The 18,955-nt window shown below is 35.8% G+C and overlaps 1 protein-coding gene across 5 annotated transcripts in view; it reads right to left on the bottom strand.

The window, feature by feature from the left end:
- The window catches only part of LOC150108763 (protein O-linked-mannose beta-1,2-N-acetylglucosaminyltransferase 1-like), a 603,478-nt gene that overhangs the window by 8,139 nt on the left and 576,384 nt on the right, over positions 1 to 18,955 (bottom strand). For all 5 annotated transcript variants that reach the window (XM_090416229.1, XM_090416227.1, XM_090416226.1 and 2 more), the window contains one exon: positions 3,730 to 3,771. In XM_090416229.1, the coding sequence (XP_090272355.1) occupies positions 3,730 to 3,771 (42 nt within the window). The remainder of the gene's footprint in view (positions 1 to 3,729; positions 3,772 to 18,955) is intronic.

The raw sequence follows: 18,955 nt of genomic DNA, 5'->3' as shown, positions 1-18,955 counted from the left end.
GCACCATAAGGAATAACAAAAATTTTGATATATAACTTGTGCCTTCTCTTGACAAGTTATGTTTTTTCTTGTACTGAGAGAAAACTTAACCTTTCTTCATAAAAAAAAAAAAAAAAGTAAAAACTTGATTTTTCTATACTAAGTAACCTGGTTTGCATTCACTGGAGGAATATGTATAATGAGCAATAATAATAAAACAGCATTAGGGTTTTGTCCATAAAATATATAATGATTTTGGAATTAGGAAAGGGCAATCTCTTGAGAGTAGATCAAGGGTCTATTATGTTATATATATGAAAATCTGGGGAAAAGAAAACAAAACTTATGAAAGCACTAAAAATGGTAGAATATCAGGAATTGATGTTGAAAAATCAGTTGAACTGAAGCAATATTTTCTCAGGTGATTTTAGCTTTCATCTGCAGGAAGTTAGTGATAAATACTCATCAAAATGACAACAAAAAGTTTTCTATCACATTCCCACCACCTAAAAAAATCCATTTTATTAAAAAGGTATCAAAGAAACAAATAACTACATACAAATCTATAGAGGGAGTAAAAAAAGCAGCAAAAGCAGGTATAATGTTAATGATACACAATATAGAACAATATTGTATATTATAACTAATGGACTAAAAGACTAATAGTAATTAGACTCATAACAATAATCACAGCATATGCACTGCAGTTCTTTGTAAAACTTTTTACAAAGAACTGCAGAGGAAATAATGTTTTATTCATCAGAATCAGGATCCCCTGAACCACATACACGATTTTCAATGTGCTGACCTTTCTTGTGTACAACAAATTGCATCCGGTGTGCGACATGCTCTACAGCTGGGCATAAGGAGTCGGATTGGATGTTCATAACAGCCTGTTTTATGTTCTCTTTCAAGAGGTTCTCATACAAGTTGGGAACGCCACCAACATACACAACAGATTTCAAATATCCCACAGCCAAAAGTCACATGGGGTGATGTCTGGGGATCGAGGCAACCATGCCTTTGGAAAGAACTGACCGATAACCCTCTCATTACTGAAATGCTGGAGTAAAAGGCGCTGTACTGAACGTTCAATGTGTGGCCGTGCTCTATCCTGCATAAAAATTATGGAGTCCAAACATTGTCTTTGCTGCAATGTATGAATGAAAAAATTTTCCAGCATTCGTCGATAAATCTCTCCAGTAATGGAGCAGGTTACAGGACCTGCAGGGGTAATACGCTCAAAAAAGTATGGTCCTATTATGAAATCGGTTGTGAAGCCACATCACACAGTTACTTTTGGAGAATGCAGTAGTACTTGCTGAATCGCTTGGGGATGTTCAGCTGCCCAATTTCTGCAGTTTTGAGTATTGACTGACCCATTCAAATAAAAATGAGCCTCATCACCCCACAATATTCTCCAAGACCAGTCATTGTAGACCTCCATTCAGGCAAGAAACGTTAGCGAAGGTCATGAGCTTATAATCTGCAGTAGTTAGTGCTTGCACACGACTGAACTTATACGGATAGAAATGAAGCATTTTCCGTAAGATTTTCAAGACTGTACCATACGCCATATCAAGTTGGCGAACCATGGCATGAGCACTTGGACCAGTACTGGTCCCTGTGTCGTCAAACACCGCAGTTGCAACGTCTGTTACCATCTCTTCTTGCACTACTTTCTGTCCTCTGCCAGGTCTAACTCCTAGTGATCCAGTTTCTTCAAACTTCTTAATCATAGCTCTCAGTGCTAGAGCTGACATAGGCTCTGTATGCAGGTTATGAAGCCTTCTAAATTCCCGAAGGGCCGCTACGGCATTGCACTGTTTAAAGTAAAGCACGCTGAGGCAAGGTAGGATGCATATTGAACACAATTCATCAGTCATTCGAATAACTGCCTGAACGTTCCCAATCCCTTTTTAAGTGGAATTGGTGGCGTTGCTGTCATGTATGCACAGTAATATTTGCATAATCCTTTTTACCTGCGTTTACTGCAAATATTTCACTACTTTCGGCACCACAGCACTAAAATTTCCCCTGTCAGCGACTTTTGGTACTTTTTTTTTTTTTTCGCAGAATTCATCTCCCCATGCCTTCGAAAGTCTCAATATAAAATGTGGTCTCATTCCATGTATTAGTTTTAGCTACAGATACCCCTCCAAAGAGGAAAAGTTAATTTATGGCCACCCTGTACAATAAATAAGATGAAAGATAGGAAAACACCAAGTTTTTTTGTATAGTTCTATAAACATGGAACTGTACAACAATACAGGCGAAAAATTTAATGAAAGATGTCTGAAATTTTTAGTTCTAGGTTTGGATTTCTGTAAAAACTCCAAACTCTTGGAAAAAAGCACTGGTCATCTCACTTTATAAAAAACGAAATAAAGATGACTGCAATTATTATAGGGGAATCAGTAATATTCCTGCATTTAGCAGGGTACAAAATATATGCAGGAATATTAAGAGAAACTAAACAGACAAACTGCTAAAAAAAAATAATGGATTCCGAAAAGGCCAATTTTGCATAGATTCAATTTTCACTCCGAAATTAAATTTTTTTTTTTGATTATGAAAAAGATTTTGATAAAATTAATAGCCGGTCTGGTTGGCCGAGTGGTTATCGTATCTGCTCTCTAGCCAATATATATATATAGAGAGAGAGAGAGAGAAAGAGAAGAATTGAAAGATCAATCTGAAAACAGCATAACCCATTTGGTATACAAATAAACCCACATATCAAATAAAGATACACTATTATTTGCAGATGATCAAATTGTATTAGCTACATCAAAAGATGATCTATACAGATCATTAAATGAAATTTCAGGAAAATATAAGGATATCAAAAGTAAAGACAAAAATAATGGCTTTCAAAAGAGAAACCCAATAAGAAGTAAAATAGTGATACATAATAAAATATTAGAGCAAGTCAATACTTTCAAATACCTGGAATGTGACTTATCATATGAAGATAATAAAAAAAAAGATTAAAAAAAAAAATAATTGATATTTTAATGCCTAAAGTAAATGTCAATAATATATTTAAGCCATCTGATACAAAAACACACCAGAATCAGTTGTTATATAACATCCTGTCTAAACCAACTTTATTATATAGAAGTTAAACATGGACCATAAAAAATAATAAAAACTGTTTGAAACAACAGAAATTAAATTTCTCAAAAAAACACGACATGTCAAGTGGGACCATAAAACAAATGAAGAAATTTTACAATCCCTAAACATAAAATCAATTAACTACTATATAAGTAAATATAAATAGAACATCTAAATTGAGTGGACAATAGCAAACTGCCAACAATTCTATACAGATATATAGAATAAATAGCAGGAGGTAGCAGGGTTTTTCTCCCACATAGACAAATCAGCCCTTGAACGCACACAATTTACAGGCAAAAAATACTAGTTGTGGTGGTGGACAATAGATGGCATTAATGGAGGTGATTGGTAGTAGAGGTTCGGTGTAGTGGTGGAGACAGTTGTATGGTAGGCGTCACGAATAATAATAATAATAATAAATGGAAAAAGAAGATTTGGAAGATCAAGAAAGTGATGGCATAGAACCAGAACAGGCCACTTGGCCTAAAATCCATGATAGAAAGAATAAAAAATTATATAAGAAAAAAAAAAGATGACAATTTTTCAATATTATGCTGTTTAAGCATAATACTGAAATTTTTTGTTTAATAGGGGAGGAAAGAAAAAAAAGTGTAATTAAATACTAACCTTGTGATATCCTCTCGCATCCAAATCCCAAATTTTAAAACACTAGAAGAAGAAATGTTAAAGTTAAAAAAGAATGTTAACTGTTTGGAATATATTGTTAAAATCTAAATATATACATATATACACATATAAAAAACTTTCTCCGTGTTTCAGACACAGACTGGAATTCAACTCAAATTATGGTAATGATGCCATACTCTGAGTTGAATTAACTTCTGAAAAGTTTGTTAACTTCCATCCAATTAAGTAATACAGTACTTTATACATCAGATACTCTCGGCCAGTCCGAGAGTATCTGATGCCCCTAGGCAAAGAAAATTTAGGCGTCCCTATACATTGTCTCTCTATATATATTTTGTCATACTCACACAAGCATATGTACACCTACACATGTGGATATTCATAAATATTAATATTATGAACATTAAAAAAATTTATTAATCAAAACCAATAAATCTGTATACACATGATTACTCCTAATATCTGTATAGCAAGAAAATTATTACATCTTAGCAAAGTCTTAGCACCCCTAGGCGATTGCCTAGGTTTGCCTAATGATAAAACCAGCCCTGACTTTATATGAAACTGATCCCTGACTATCGATAATTTTAATCTTGGATTGAGCTAGTGGGGAAGTCACAAAATAGCACATGTTCACTTTTTAAGATGATTCCTTTATTTATTTAAATCATAAATACAAGAGATATTCTTGTATTTATGATTAAAAACAAAGTAAACTATAAGATCAACTTGTAGCAAAAGGTCTATTTCCCAAACTTAATAAAAAGCAAGCTCCACATTCTATCAATAAAAGTGCATCATGCAAAAGAATTAAAAATCAAACAGGCTGCATAATGAGAGGGAGATATGTAAATTACAAAAATAATGTGCATGATTCTATCCTCTAATTATGCAACCGATATTATTTCTAATTCTTAAAAAAACATTGTTAAAATTTCCAAGCCTGATAAGCACATATTCAAACCAGTTAAGTGTATCTCAATTCTCTCAACAAGAAATAGCTAAACTACACTGGTGTCCAAAACCTAAGGACTAACACTATTTCTGAAGATTACAACCACAAATACAGATGAATCAGCTTGTGACAATTTGTATAACTGACAATTTCATGAAGATGGGTACGCAATCAAATTTCTGAATCATGTGCAAAGGGGTCATGTGGTAGCACTCAATAGGATAAAAGGCTGCACTAAGCAAATTGAAGGAAGCTCTTTTCATGAAGGAATAAAGTTGCAAACTCTGATATCTTGTAATGTCACAAAGACATCACTAGATGATTTCACACAGGGAAAAATTATTGGAAAGCTTGAAGGCCACAAAATTACTGATATTGCCAGAGAGTTTGGAATCTCACATAGCATTTTATCCAAGCTCTGGGCAGCATTTCAAACCAATGGAATGGGTTCCAGACATTTGCTAATTCCCTTGCTCTACCATGGAGCATGAAGACAGAGTTTTTATAACAGCAAAACATAACTGATGGAGTACTGCAGGTCAGCTTGCAAGGTGGCCCCATTCAAGCACAGGCACATGGTTATCTTGAGAAACTGTGGCAAAGACATCTGCAACAAGCAGGCCTATATACCCCAAGGCTATGTCACTTTATCCACAGTTCATAGCAGAGTACATTTTCAGTGGTGCTGCATAAAAATTGGAATGCCTGAATCACTTGGTGCTAAACATGGTATGATATTGTGAGAGCTGAATCAGTTTATGGACATATTCCATACTGAAATGTCTCTCCATAGTTTTCTGTAAGCACGCATTGCACATTAATTCCTTAACTATGTCCTTAGAAAAGTTGTGACTTTTGCCAAAAATATATTGCAATTTAATTTGTATAAAATTTATAACACATTTTTTGTGTAATAATCTTTATCTCTGTATGCAAAAATTGTCATGACTACAGCCAAATGTGGACATAAATTTATGCTGACATGACTTATTTTTCACAGTATTAATAACACCATACACACTTTTAACACAAAAAACATCTTTGTGATAAAAGTGTGTGTGGTGTTGTTAATACTGTGAAAAATAAGTCACGAATAACCATCAACACCTAAGCTTATCTGTTAGATTTATGCTGGCAGTAAATTTATGTCCCCATTTGTCTGTAGTCAATTTTTTTTTTTTCATACAGAGGTAAAAATATAGTTTTTGGACACCAACATAAAATTATACAAGATCTCCTGAAAGACTATGTATTTATCATTACTAGTATGAACAGCCTCTCACTGTTTCTCAAATGTAGATATAATAGTGTTTAATTCAGTCATTAAGCCAGACCCAATGCAGGATGCAAAGATAATTACTTGAAGCTCTGAACCATCCAAAATTAAATGTCCACTTTTATGCAAAATGATGGCCCAATAAAGTGATGGTGATTTATCACAATTTTATATTTGCCAACTCAAATGACAATTGAAGTATTTTATTAAGCCAAATAAAAATTAGTGTTTATGATTTAAATGCAAGAAATTAAAATAAATAAAAAGAGAGGCTGCAGATGTATTTAAGTTTATTTGCTTTTGATCATATTCTGATGAATGAATACCTGTATACACATTTTTCAGTTTGTTGCATCTTTGAGACAATGGTAAATCAGCACTATTGGCAGTGTAGAATTTTTTAAAATATGTTTTGTTATTGGTAAATAGCATATTTGGAAATGCAAGTATTATTAGTTTTTCAACCTGGTTGACCAAGAGGACAGGTTTCTATTCTTCATTTAACAAGATGCAGGTTGAAATATTTCACTGTGGCATGGATGTTTATGAAAGTCTTTACATTATATTATACTTATTTGCTGATGTGTGACCACTACCCTGCTTAATGAAGGTCTGAAATGGCTTGAAAAGGTTTCATGTTTAGTCTTTAGAGTAAGGTTCCCAGATATAAACTTTTTCCCCACTGGACTAAAATATGTGGCATAGATTTCTAGTCTTTCTAGGTAGAAGCGAAATAAAAATTGCTGACAAATATTTACTTATATCTTGACTTAAAAAAAAAATGTTTTTTTATTTTATTTTATGTGAATTCCAACCAGGAAAGACTGAGAACTAATTTTAAATTTTAAAGACCAAATGTGGTAGTTTCTCATGCCACTTTCAGTCTCCCATAAGTAAGGTGAAACTCTCACTGAACTAGGAAACAAAAAACATATTACCTAAAGACTCGAAACGATAGAGAGATTTGAACCCATAGTCTGTGCTGGAGTAGATATGTATCCATTCAGCCAACTAGGTCACATAAAATGAAATGTAAACAAATATATCATTTACAAACAACATCACACACGGCTCCACAAATTGTGCAAAATCCTACTCGCCACCCAAAAAGTTTACTGCCCAGGATCTCCATTTTTTTTTTTTTTTAATCAATAAGTTGATAGGAGTTTCAAATCAATCAAGTAGTGCTGCATCTGCAATTTTTGAATAAAAAAGTTCATTTTGCTCAGTCTGCAGCTACTCATCATGGGCGAGTATTTATCAAGCTGTGTGTTAAAGGAAAAATGATGTCAGTTACAGTAGGAACATATGTAGTCAAGTTCACTGAATGACTCTTAATACTCAAAGAATTTTAAAATAAACAGGTATCACACAAACTATGCTTCAAAATGAATGCTCACCTTAGAGGGGAAATAGTTTTAATGAATACACTGTTACTAAAAACTTGGTCATTAATAACGAAGGCAATTTAGGCAACTTTGGGTTGCATCAGTGTGTGAGGTCCATTCAACTCACTCACACTAGCATTCTATTTTTTTTTTTTTTTCTTTCATGCAGTGTGTAGCCTTGCTGGATCTGCATCTGGATCAATACACTGTTATTAATGAATTATTGAAGAAGCAAGTACTTCCTCCATTTAAGGGTACAGCAGTAAAGCAGTTTCTGCAGGCTGACCACTACAAAGTACATGGGACAAAACCCAATGGTAAATGTGTTCTGCTGGAGGCGTCTCTGATCAGCTGGCAAATAATCCTGCTATTGCTTACTCTGCCAGGTCAAGCCTAGAGGGAGGACGTCTAAGTATAGCAGAGTGAATGAGGCACTGTCAGGGTGCCTCATGCACAATAGTCTCCCTAACCTCTAAAAAAACTTTTTTTGTTCAAAACACTACTTATCTCCCTCAATTCCAAACACTTTATAAATCTGAAATCCAACCACCCCTAGGATACTGTTCCCACATTTGGGGTGATGCACTCAAAATCTCCCTGAGAATTCTTGACTATATATAGAAGAGGGAAAATCTGCCTAATAGGTACCTTCTATTCACTTTCCCATAGGCACTTTATTTCTATATCATGCTTTTTGTGTAGGTACTTTCAAATGGCTACAATAATTTCTCTAGTTTCTTCTAATCATGTAAGGAGTAGAGTTACCATTAGTCAACATCCATATTCAGTTCAAATCCAAGCATCTTGAACTAACATTCCATCTACTTTGTTCTTTGGAAAAGCCTTCCCCATACTGTTTTTCCACAAGACACTGTTGTGTTATAGGTCTTGTGATCTCTCATGTATGAGGCCAATAAAAATTGATGGTTTAGCTGAAACAAAGTGCTGGAATTATACACACATTTTCCAAGTACGTATATACTCCAAAATGAAAGGGATGCATTATGTTGACTACAATGCATCTTCTGTTATCCTGTGAAGGATAACATTCAATCATGCTATTTCTTTATTTATGACCATTTCATTCTTCTGTAATTCCACCACTGCACATTTGACATTAGTTTTGATATTTTCTATCCTACTGTTGATACTGTCTTCTCTCTACTAATATTTGATTCATTCTCGTCACCTAACTGGCACTCACTTTTGAAATATTTAATACATACTCACTCTCCAGTTACAATTTTATTCCATATATTCTTTAATTTTCATGATGAATACCTCTCTCTCTCACACATACAGAGCACAAAATCATGCAAATGCAAATCATCAGATAATTTGGTCTTTGCTGCCATTGTTCTATCATGCATTGTGCATTGGCACCAAATCGACAATATTTAAAAAAAAATGCGGGGTTTACTTAAAAACTAAATACTCAGTCAATCACACACCCTTTAAAACCAAAACTATAATTAGTTAACCTAATTATCAACTAAAATATGAAAAATTACTTATGTTTCAGGAGTACTAATAACTACATAACACACACAAAATATATCACCTAATGGTGTATTTTGTTTAAATACACCATCAGATGACATATTTTGTGTGTCGAAATTGAAATTGCCTAATTGAAAGTTCCCCTTCACAGATCATGATGTTCCTGAGTCTCTGTAAAAATTCAGTTTCATGCTAGGAAACTTTTTCAGGTTAAAAAATCCTATGCCCCATACAATCGATAGTAGCACCATTCATGAAGAAAGAACATAGTTATATGCAAATCAGAATCATATGATATGCATGTGTGTATAGAGTAAGACATAGCAATACAAAAAAAGAGGAAGGGACTGACAGACCATAAATCAAAGAAACTAGAATGTATTTCTTGTTTTAAGTAGTAGTTAGGACCATTCATGAAAAAGATGGGAAGAAAAGTGAAGGAAGTAGTTGCAAACTGAAGTCTAGCATTGTAGTTTAGAAATGATAAAGAATAAACACACAGTAAATTGTAAGCAGAATTGAGAATAATTCTGACTGTTGTGTTTTCAAAGCAGCTGGAGATTTTGTTTAGCTCACCTGATGCTGGAATATGCAAAAGAACCAGTGGTGCACTCAGGATTTAATCTTGGAGGGGGTCGAGCACTCAAGATTAATCTTGGGGCAGGAGAGCGAGTTGAGTAGATGATTTGAGAATACACACTATGCATTGCATATGAGCTATGACTGAGCATCTGCAGTGATCGCCAATACATGATACTCGTGATCTCCTCTGGCCCGGCTCGGTCAAATGAAGTAGAGGCCAAGCACTACTTCATTCGCATTGCATTCACAGCAGCCAGGATTCCCAAGAGCTATAGGGTATTCCCACCTTATGTGACCGCTAATTCATAAGAAATAGAAGACATGACACAACATAAATTAAATTTTAAAAAAAATTGTAATTAGGAAAAGATTTTTGGAAATTTTTCTAGTGTTTTTTTCCTTTTTCTTTTGGGGTGGCAAGGGGCCCTTGGCCCTCTCCCTGGGTACACCAATGAACAGAACTGTCCATGCACATTGAGCAATACTCCCACTAAGAACTGTTCTTTTCCCCCTCTGAGCTGTAGTCCAATGAGAACCAAGAATCAAGACATTAGACGAACTTAATGAATCTTGAGATACCATTAAGATAAGTGTTTAAAATAGTCTTAAATATTGCTTTAAGCTATTTGACAAAAGTTAATATATAGTTTAATGGGGGTCATGCCTGTCAATGCTAGACACTAGCACAAATCATATTTATTAGATGTAGATCAGACAGTAAGCCTCTGTTGCATTAATTGCATGTGCAGTGCACAGTATGTCTGTTATAATACCTGAATGTGTAGCAGATAGCCATTGCCAATTAACCTATGTTTGCAGTGGTGTTATGTGTGCTTATTAAATAGCCAATTTATTTCATTCACTCACCACATGCTATGAAAACTTGAATTTGCATTCTTTCTGATCACACTCTTACTCAGGTTTCAGGGAACATGGGTGGGAGCAACTTCTAGGAAAGCCCTTTGCCACAGTTAGCTGCAAAATTTCCCTTGTATCTATACTGTAAGTCATCTTAACAACCTATGTCATCTTGTATCTTTCTGTTTCTCTAACTTATAAGACCACATTCTTTCTGTCTCTCCTCATATGAACAGCAGACCAAATGTTATTTTGGTTACTCAATGCTGAATAGTTTTCACTGTTTTCTTATTTCCATGGAGCACATGCAGTCATATCTTATCAAAGCCTTCCCCCCCCCCCCAGCCATTCTTCATAGCAGACTTCGTAAGAATGAAATGCAATAAACTTGCCTCCTGTTCAACTGGAGTCAAGCTTTCTGGTCCTTTGCTAAGGCTGGTGGGTGTAACTTCTGCCCTTCCCTGTTTCCATATTTCTTGTGTCTTGATGGCAACCTCACCCAAGGAAAAATCAGACTTCTTGGCATCAGTATTTTCTTCGAACTCTTGACTGGATGACCAAAGCAAATCACCTCCCACACTACCACAAACTATCCACTGCATGCCTCCTCTGAACTTATGCCAGAATGACATCAGGGAAACCCTGATTAATCTTGGTATTAATAAGGCCCCTGGTCCAGATGATTCCTCCAGTTGTGCTTAAACCTTGTGCTCCAGAATTTAACATCCATCCTGCATAGCCTGTGTAATCTATCATATTCTACTGGCAATTACCCAACAGCATGGAAGCAAGCCTTCATCCAGCCTATGCCCAAAAAGGGAGACAAAATCAACCATCTAACTATCATCCCATTGCTCTCACACCAGTACTTTCAAAAGTGATGAAGATTATCAATAACCTGCTTCTTTTACTACCTGGCGACTACTTTTTAATATACAAATTAAATAGTGGCCCAGTGCAGAACCCTGAGGCACTCTACTAGTCACCCTCATTTTCATATAGTCCACTACTGCATATACTATTCGGATGTCTGTCAGACACCTCTCTATCCATGCTACCAGTTTCATATCCATTCGTCCAACTTTTGTAATAGTTTTCCATGTGGTATTCTGTTAAATGACACATGGAACTACTGCAAAATCCAGCGGTATCAGGGTTTAGCCCTTTCCCCTTATCTAATTCTGCTATCACTCTGTTATAAAATAGTGAATAAATTACTAAGGCAGGAACTAGCTTTATAAAGCCATGTTGTCTACCATAGAGTATTGTATTCCTATTCACCCACTGCTGATATTGGGGAAGATTTAAGGGAGGATATTCAGTTGTTTGCTCCTAATGATGGAAAACTAGATAGGGCAATAGTTAATAAAGATGATTTCCTTTGTGTCAATTTAATGTTGCAAAACGTAAGGTTATGCACTTCAGGTTGAAAACATTATGTATCACTTTTGATGCTACTGAATTACAGGAAATTGATGAGGCTAGGAACTTGGGGATAATGGTGGACAGAGAGTTGAAGTTCAGAGGGCATATTACAAAAGGTGGTAAAATAGCTCAAATGATTACTTGGATCTTGAAAAACACTAACAAGTAAAGATAGGAGATTCCTCTTTATAAAGCTAAGATCTAGCTGCAACTTACTACAGTCACATATTTGGTCACCTGAATTTCTTGGGGATCAGGTGCTGGAGAGGATTCAGTGGAATCTGTAGGATGCTGCCTATGATGGCAGGTTGAGTGTGTGGGTTGCAAAGTTTAGTTGATAGGCAGAAAAGAGGGGACATGATAGAAACATAAATTATTAAAGGGTTATGTAAGATGGACACAAAAGAACTCTTTTAATATATGACAAATAGCAAACTACGAATCACCCATGGAAGTTGTATAAGAGCATGGTTAGTAAGGATATATGGACTAGAGTTTTTGCATGGATAGTGTTGTATGAGTGGAATGGATTGCCAGAATTAGTTGCGAGTGCCCTGACAGTGAATGAATTGAATGATAGGTGTGTGTATGAAAGTTAGTGTGGGTCACGATGAGTCTCTTATATTATATGGAGATCCCTGTATAATAATTACAAAAACTTCTGAAAAGTCCCATTGGTAGAGTACTATTATATCTGTCTTGAATGTCATAATTAAGGAATATTCATCCATGAAATTTCATCTCAGTTATAACCAGACATCAAAGGAGTTGCAAAACATGTCACAGGAGGCCATCATGGTCTTTTATAACTGAAGGTATTACTAATTATTATTAATTGGTCACATGTAGTGGTGGGGGTTTTTCATCTTACAAAAAAAGGCCAACCAGTCAGAACAACATATTCAGTTTAATTCTCTCTCTTTCTGAATAATATCTTCTGTATCACTTTGGTGATACAAAAGAGATTATTCAGACATCAGCTTATGTCTGTTATATTGCCTCGCTTCATATTATCCACCAGACTTGGCAGATGGCAGTCCCTTAAGCTTTCCTTCTCAACTTTTTAGAGTAAAATGAACAAACACTTCAGTGATACTGCTATGTATTTTCAATTCCCCAGCCGATCCCTCACCACAGCTACACTTAAATCCTCCTGGTTGTACTAGGTTGCTGTGTTTTTCAATCTAGCTTCATGGTCCAAAGAAATTAGATACAAAAAAATGTATCAAAACATGCAAAATATACTCCTTACAATAGAAAAAGAATCGATCTTATTTATGTTTTCCAGATTATTTGCAATCATTTACTGTTTATAAAAATCCTGTTCTCATTAATAGACAATTACACCATCATACAGTCCAATAGTGTTATCTTTAAAACAGTAAAGATGTTTATGCCAATAATGCAGCACTATCCACTGAATACAATTTTTTGTCACACTTCTGTCTGTAAAATAGAATATATTAAAATGGAATAAATAGAAGAGAGAGAAATTATTTTATAACCTCCATGGAGTCATAAGACATTGTGGAAGGTCACTACTAGAAACACAAAGTTTATCATAACACTCCCTTAGGCAATGCATTCCATGCTCCTATTAACTTTCATGCAAAAAAAAAAAAAAAAAAAACTTCGACCTCTTACTACTTCCTTCCTTTTGCAACTTCCAGGGATGGCCTTGTCCTTGTTCCTTCCCTTCATTCTCTCTTGAAAAATTTCCTCAGTGTCAATCCATTAAATTCCTTTCAATGGTTAACCACCTCAATTATATCCCCCCCCATCCCCACTTTGTCTTCTATCCACTAAACCATATAGTTTAAAGACCTTCAATCTATCCTCGTAACCAACACTGTATAGTCTCGTTATTGTATTTGTTATCTGCCTCTGCACCATATCCAGGTTATTTCATCCCCTTCAAATCCTGGTGACCAGATCTTAGCAGAGAAATCCTGTCATCTGATAAGCTTTATACAATGAAACTATTATCCTTTTATCTTTCGTGGTTCAGCATTTTCCTTGATACTGTAGCAATTCTCTGAGTTGTCTTCATAACCTTTACGATGCCATCTGAACTACAAATTTCCAGCATAACTCCGCCGAGTGAGTATAAAGCATCCCACTTATGGATCCCAAATTTCAAAACCTTACATTTAGTTGCATTAAAATGGCATTGCCACTCATTTATTCACCTTTCAAGCTGTTCAAATTATCTTTAAGAGTTAAAAGATCAGCACTATTACTAATAATCCTCCCAAGCGTCAATTCATCTACAAACAACTGAATATCTCCCTGTATTCTAGGGACTATATCATTGGCAAAGATTGAACAGTAATGATCCCAGGATTGAACTCTGCAGACCACCACTTGTAACCTCCCTACTCTCTGATACTGCGTCTCCATATACAACTGAGATGTATCCACTAACCTGATATCCAAACCCATATGTTGCAATTTAAAAACCAAGCTGTCATGTGGCACCCTGTCAAATGCTTTTGTAAAGTCAAAAAAGACAGTGATACAAACTGTTTGATATTCCCATTCTGCTACCATCCTTATGCAATAGTATGCTTCAACCCTCCCTTCTTCCACTCTCCAGAAATGAGTAAAATCCCAAATTTAGTAAATTTAACAAATTCATGCTGATAACCATAGCAAATATTGCTGTTATCAACTTCTCACCAATCTCTCCAGTACTTTCACCACAACTCCAGATATAAAGATTGGCCTATAATTTTAAGTCAGTCTTTTCACCACCTTCCAATTCTTTTTTTAAGACGAGTGGCGATATGTCAACAAATCCTATTGCCTTATTGAGTAGTGACCTTATTGAGTAGTGATTTCTAGTAGTGACCTTCCACAATGTCTTATGACTCCATGGAGGTTATAAAAATAATTTCTCTCTATTCTATTTATTCCATTTTAATATATTCTATTTTACAGACAGAAGTGTGACAAAAAATTGTATTCGGTGGATAGTGCTGCATTGTTGGCACAAACATCTTTACTGTTTTAAAGATAACACTATTGGACTGTATGATGGTGTAATTGTCTATTAATGAGAACAGGCTTTTTATAAACAGTAAATGATTGCAAGGTTATTTATTTCCTCAAATACCTCCTACTCACTCACAATTAAGCCATCCTCTACACTTCCTCGTGATTCCACCTGATCAGGATGAAACATACTTCTAAATTGATCACCGAGTACCTCAACAATGTCTTCCGCAGCAGTATTGCAGGGATGGCCTCTTGTCATCACTCCTTCCTGCTGTTCAACCAAGTGAAAGAACTCCCCAGTGTCAACCCTGTAACCACCTCTCAACAGTTTAGAAGTCAATCATATCACCTCTCCTTCTATCCACCAAACTCTGTAGTCCACTTTCCCTCAGCCGATCCTCATAACCAAAATTGTACATTCCTGAAACCATCTTTGTCATCCGTCTTTGTATCCTTTCCACAATTAATTTATCCCCTTCAAATCCTGGGGGCCAAATCTGAGAACAATAGTCTAAGTGTGGTCTGACCAGAGACTTATACAATGGAATGATAACCCTCTTATCTCTGCAGGTCAGTGTCCTTCTCATAATTGCAGCAATCCTCTGTGTTACCTTCACCGCCTTTGCAATATGTCCCCTAAATTTCAGGTTTCTATCAATCATCAACCCCAGATCTCGTCTCCCCTACTTCCTCCAGTATAACTCCTCCCATAGAGTATGCAGCATCCCATCGATGTTTCCCAAACTTCAAGACCTTACATTTTGCTGAATTAAACTGACACCCCCATTCATTTGCCCATCTATCTAGCTTATTCAAATCCTGTTGCAGGGCTACCACATCTGCACTATTACTAATAATCCTTCCCAGTTTCACATCATCCGCAAACAACTGAATATCCCCTTGCAATCCACTGGCAATGTCATTGATATAAAAGTTAAACAATATAGGTCCTAGAACTGAGCCCTGTGGGATCCCACTTGTAACCCTCTGCCTCCTTGAAACTGCTCCACCATACACAACTCTGATACCTATCAGACAGACAATCCTGAATCCAATTGACCAATCTGACATTCAGACCCATGTGCTCCAACTTAAATATCAGCTTATCATGCGACACCCTGTCAAATGCCTTCACTGTCTAAGAAAATTGAAGTATATGCCTTTCCCTCATCTAATGTTCTTGTAACTTTATTATAAAAGGCTAGCATATTGCTAAAACAAAAGCACCCTTTCAGAAATCCATGTTGACTCTCACAGATAACATTACCCTCATCTGCCCAATGCTGTATACGGTCCCTCACTACTTTCTCCAAGATCTTAACTACTGATGACACACAGACTGGCCTATAATTAGACACTTCCAGTCTGTTACCACCCTTATGCAATGGCACTATCTTACCTTCCTTCCATGGGCACCTTTCCCGCAGCCAGACTTTCATTGAAAAGCCAGGTTAAAGGCACTGTCAGTTCCCTAGCACATTCTCTCAAAACTCATGGTGAAATACCATCCAGTCCCAAAGCTTTACTGACATCCAGAGTACTCAGTATTTGAAACAGACTCTCCTCCTATACCTCTAAACCTCAAACCTGCCCTATCCCTGGCATTAAAACTGACTCCTCCAGGATGAAATACTCTAATAAAGTGTTCATTGAACAATTCCACTATGTCCTCTGCATCAGTCTCTCTATTCCCATTTTTATCCCACAATATCATTCTTCCACAGTCATTTCTCCTCCTACTGGCCACATATCTAAAAAATTCCCTAGGATTTTCTTTGGATCTTAGGGCCAATCTCATCTCATATTCTAGTTTCGCTTTCCTTACCATACTAGTCACTCTTCTGGCCTGTGTCTTATATTCTTCATGCATCTTCTCTTCACCTGTCTCCTTATATCTCTTCCATAGCCTCTTTTTCGCATGCAATTCCTGTTTAATATTGTTTGTCATCCACTTTACTCCAAATTGTGTCCTTTTCTTCACTCGTGGTATCTCTCAAAAACTCAAGAAATCAATTTTCCTTATTCCAGAATGCTATCTCTTCATTCCAGTCTATACTGCCATAATTAAAATTGTCCATAATAATTACCCTTCATTTCTTCACTAATCCAAGTTGTTTAGACATTTCTTCATTATCACCCTCCACTTTCTCCTGGCCTATAGCAACATCCAATTAAATATGTTTTCCTCTCAATCTTCACCTCACACCACACTGCCTCATAACCATTACCACTATTTCCATCTTTCATGTCTACTTTATGTGGACTTAATTCCCCTGCTATCATCAGCAGGACTCCCCTCCCTTCCTGTCCTTTCTATCCTTGTGAAAAATACCATACTGTATCCTTCCATTTCTATTCCCATTAGGATATCATCTTCATTCAACCATGTTTCACTTATTTCAATGATATTGGGGCAAATAAACTCAATTTTTCATATGATCTATATAGATGATGAATAAAAGTCAAGACAGAATGTACCCGTTTCCCTTGTGCATGGGTACATCCTGTCTTGTTACATCAGCACCTTCCTATTTTTCCTTCAATTCTAACTGCTGACTTAAAAAAACTTAAATACAGATTATGTCACATAACTGTAGCATTCTGAACTGTTTTTCTCTCGGCAACTTGTCATATGCCTTTTCCAGATCTACAAAACTTAAATAAATATAAATCCTTGTTATATTTCTATGATTTCTCAATTATCTGTAAAGTGAAAATCTGATCATCACAATCTCTATTTTGGCTGGAATAGAGATTGCTCTTATCCAAGTTTCTCTTCCACAATTTTTCTTAGTCTCTTCTAGTATGCTTGCATAAATCTTACTTGGAATTTCATAGAGAAAAAATTCTTCTGTAATTCTCATCACAATCATTATTTCCCTAATAATGGATGGGAACTATCAGTGCTCTACTTCAATAATCTGTAATTTGAACTTCTAAACAGGCTCTCTGAATTATGCATTGTAGCCACTGTAAAACATTTTTCTGCTTCTATATTTGAGCATTTCTAGTCAAATATCATCTACTCCAATTCCAAATTTTATATGCAAAATTTAGTTATTTTGTTTAGTCTGTTCTGTATCTAGAACTTAAAATACTGCATAGATAATACCATGAAATGCTGTAATATGAAGACTTTCTGCAAAAACTTACACCTACTCATTCAAAGCTCCACTCATGAAAAATCTTTAAGCAGACTTTAGTAGACATAGGCACCACCCAGGCATCTATATATTCGCCTTCTATTGTCAATTTTGACAAGGTTTCACTGGCCTCACAGCTGTTTCGAACTGGTTGGATCTCCTCAGAAACCTTAAGAGAGCAAAAACTTTCATTCAGTATACTAAGGAACTTGAAAGTTCAGAGAGATTTATTTTTCGTAATTGAACTCTAGTCTTGTGAAGTGTGGCTGGGTTGATTTAGCTATATAAGTTTGTTTATGCATTTTAGTGAAATATTTTCGTTGAGGATTATTTCTTTTAAAATTATGATGTTTAGGTTGAGCACATTGCATATAGGTTTGTGTAAATTGTCTATTGGTTTGTAGTGAGTATACTTTATGAAACTGTAGTGGTAGAGAATGTATGAGCAACTAAGCGTAATTTGAGTAGAAGCTTATTACAGTACTTTGTTGTATGCAACTGCTTAAGGATTTCTGTCACTAGTACTATGCTGCTCAATTTAGTTAAGGAATCCTAATATAAGGGAAGAATAGTGAGAGGCCAACCACCCCTCCAGTAAAAATTCTATTGGTTACGAAACAAGCACCACAGAAGCCTTGGAATTCGGACGCCTTTGCGACGATGATTATTAATCGTTTTGGGACCTGGAATATACATAGTTTGGTAAAAGAAGGAGCTCTTTTTAATGTGACGAATGTCTTATGACAGTATAAAATTGGACTATGTGCTATACAAGAGGCGCATTGGCCGGGACATGACTCGACCTGCAATCAGAGGTACATACTATACCATAGTGGTGACGACAGAGGACAAAAAGTACTCGCAACTGCGTTTTTAGTTAGTGATAAATATTTGTGTAATATTTTAGATTTTAAACCTGTGAACAATCGGCTGTGTACTATTAGAGTTAAGAGATGTTTTCAAAATGTGTCTATTGTGAACTGTTATGCGCCTACTGAAGAGAGCTCGGAGGAAACTAAAGATTGTTTCTACAAAGTGCTTGAGCGTACTTGTGCTAATCTACCGTCCTACAATGTCAAGC

The sequence above is a fragment of the Typopeltis vanoorti genome, chromosome 3 (assembly GCF_054136105.1).
Source record: "Typopeltis vanoorti isolate ZY-2024b chromosome 3, IOZ_Tvanoo_1.0, whole genome shotgun sequence".
NCBI lineage: Eukaryota > Metazoa > Arthropoda > Arachnida > Uropygi > Thelyphonidae > Typopeltis > Typopeltis vanoorti.
The sequence above is the reverse complement of the archived record's forward strand: the minus strand, read 5'-3'. Positions and strand labels throughout refer to the sequence as shown.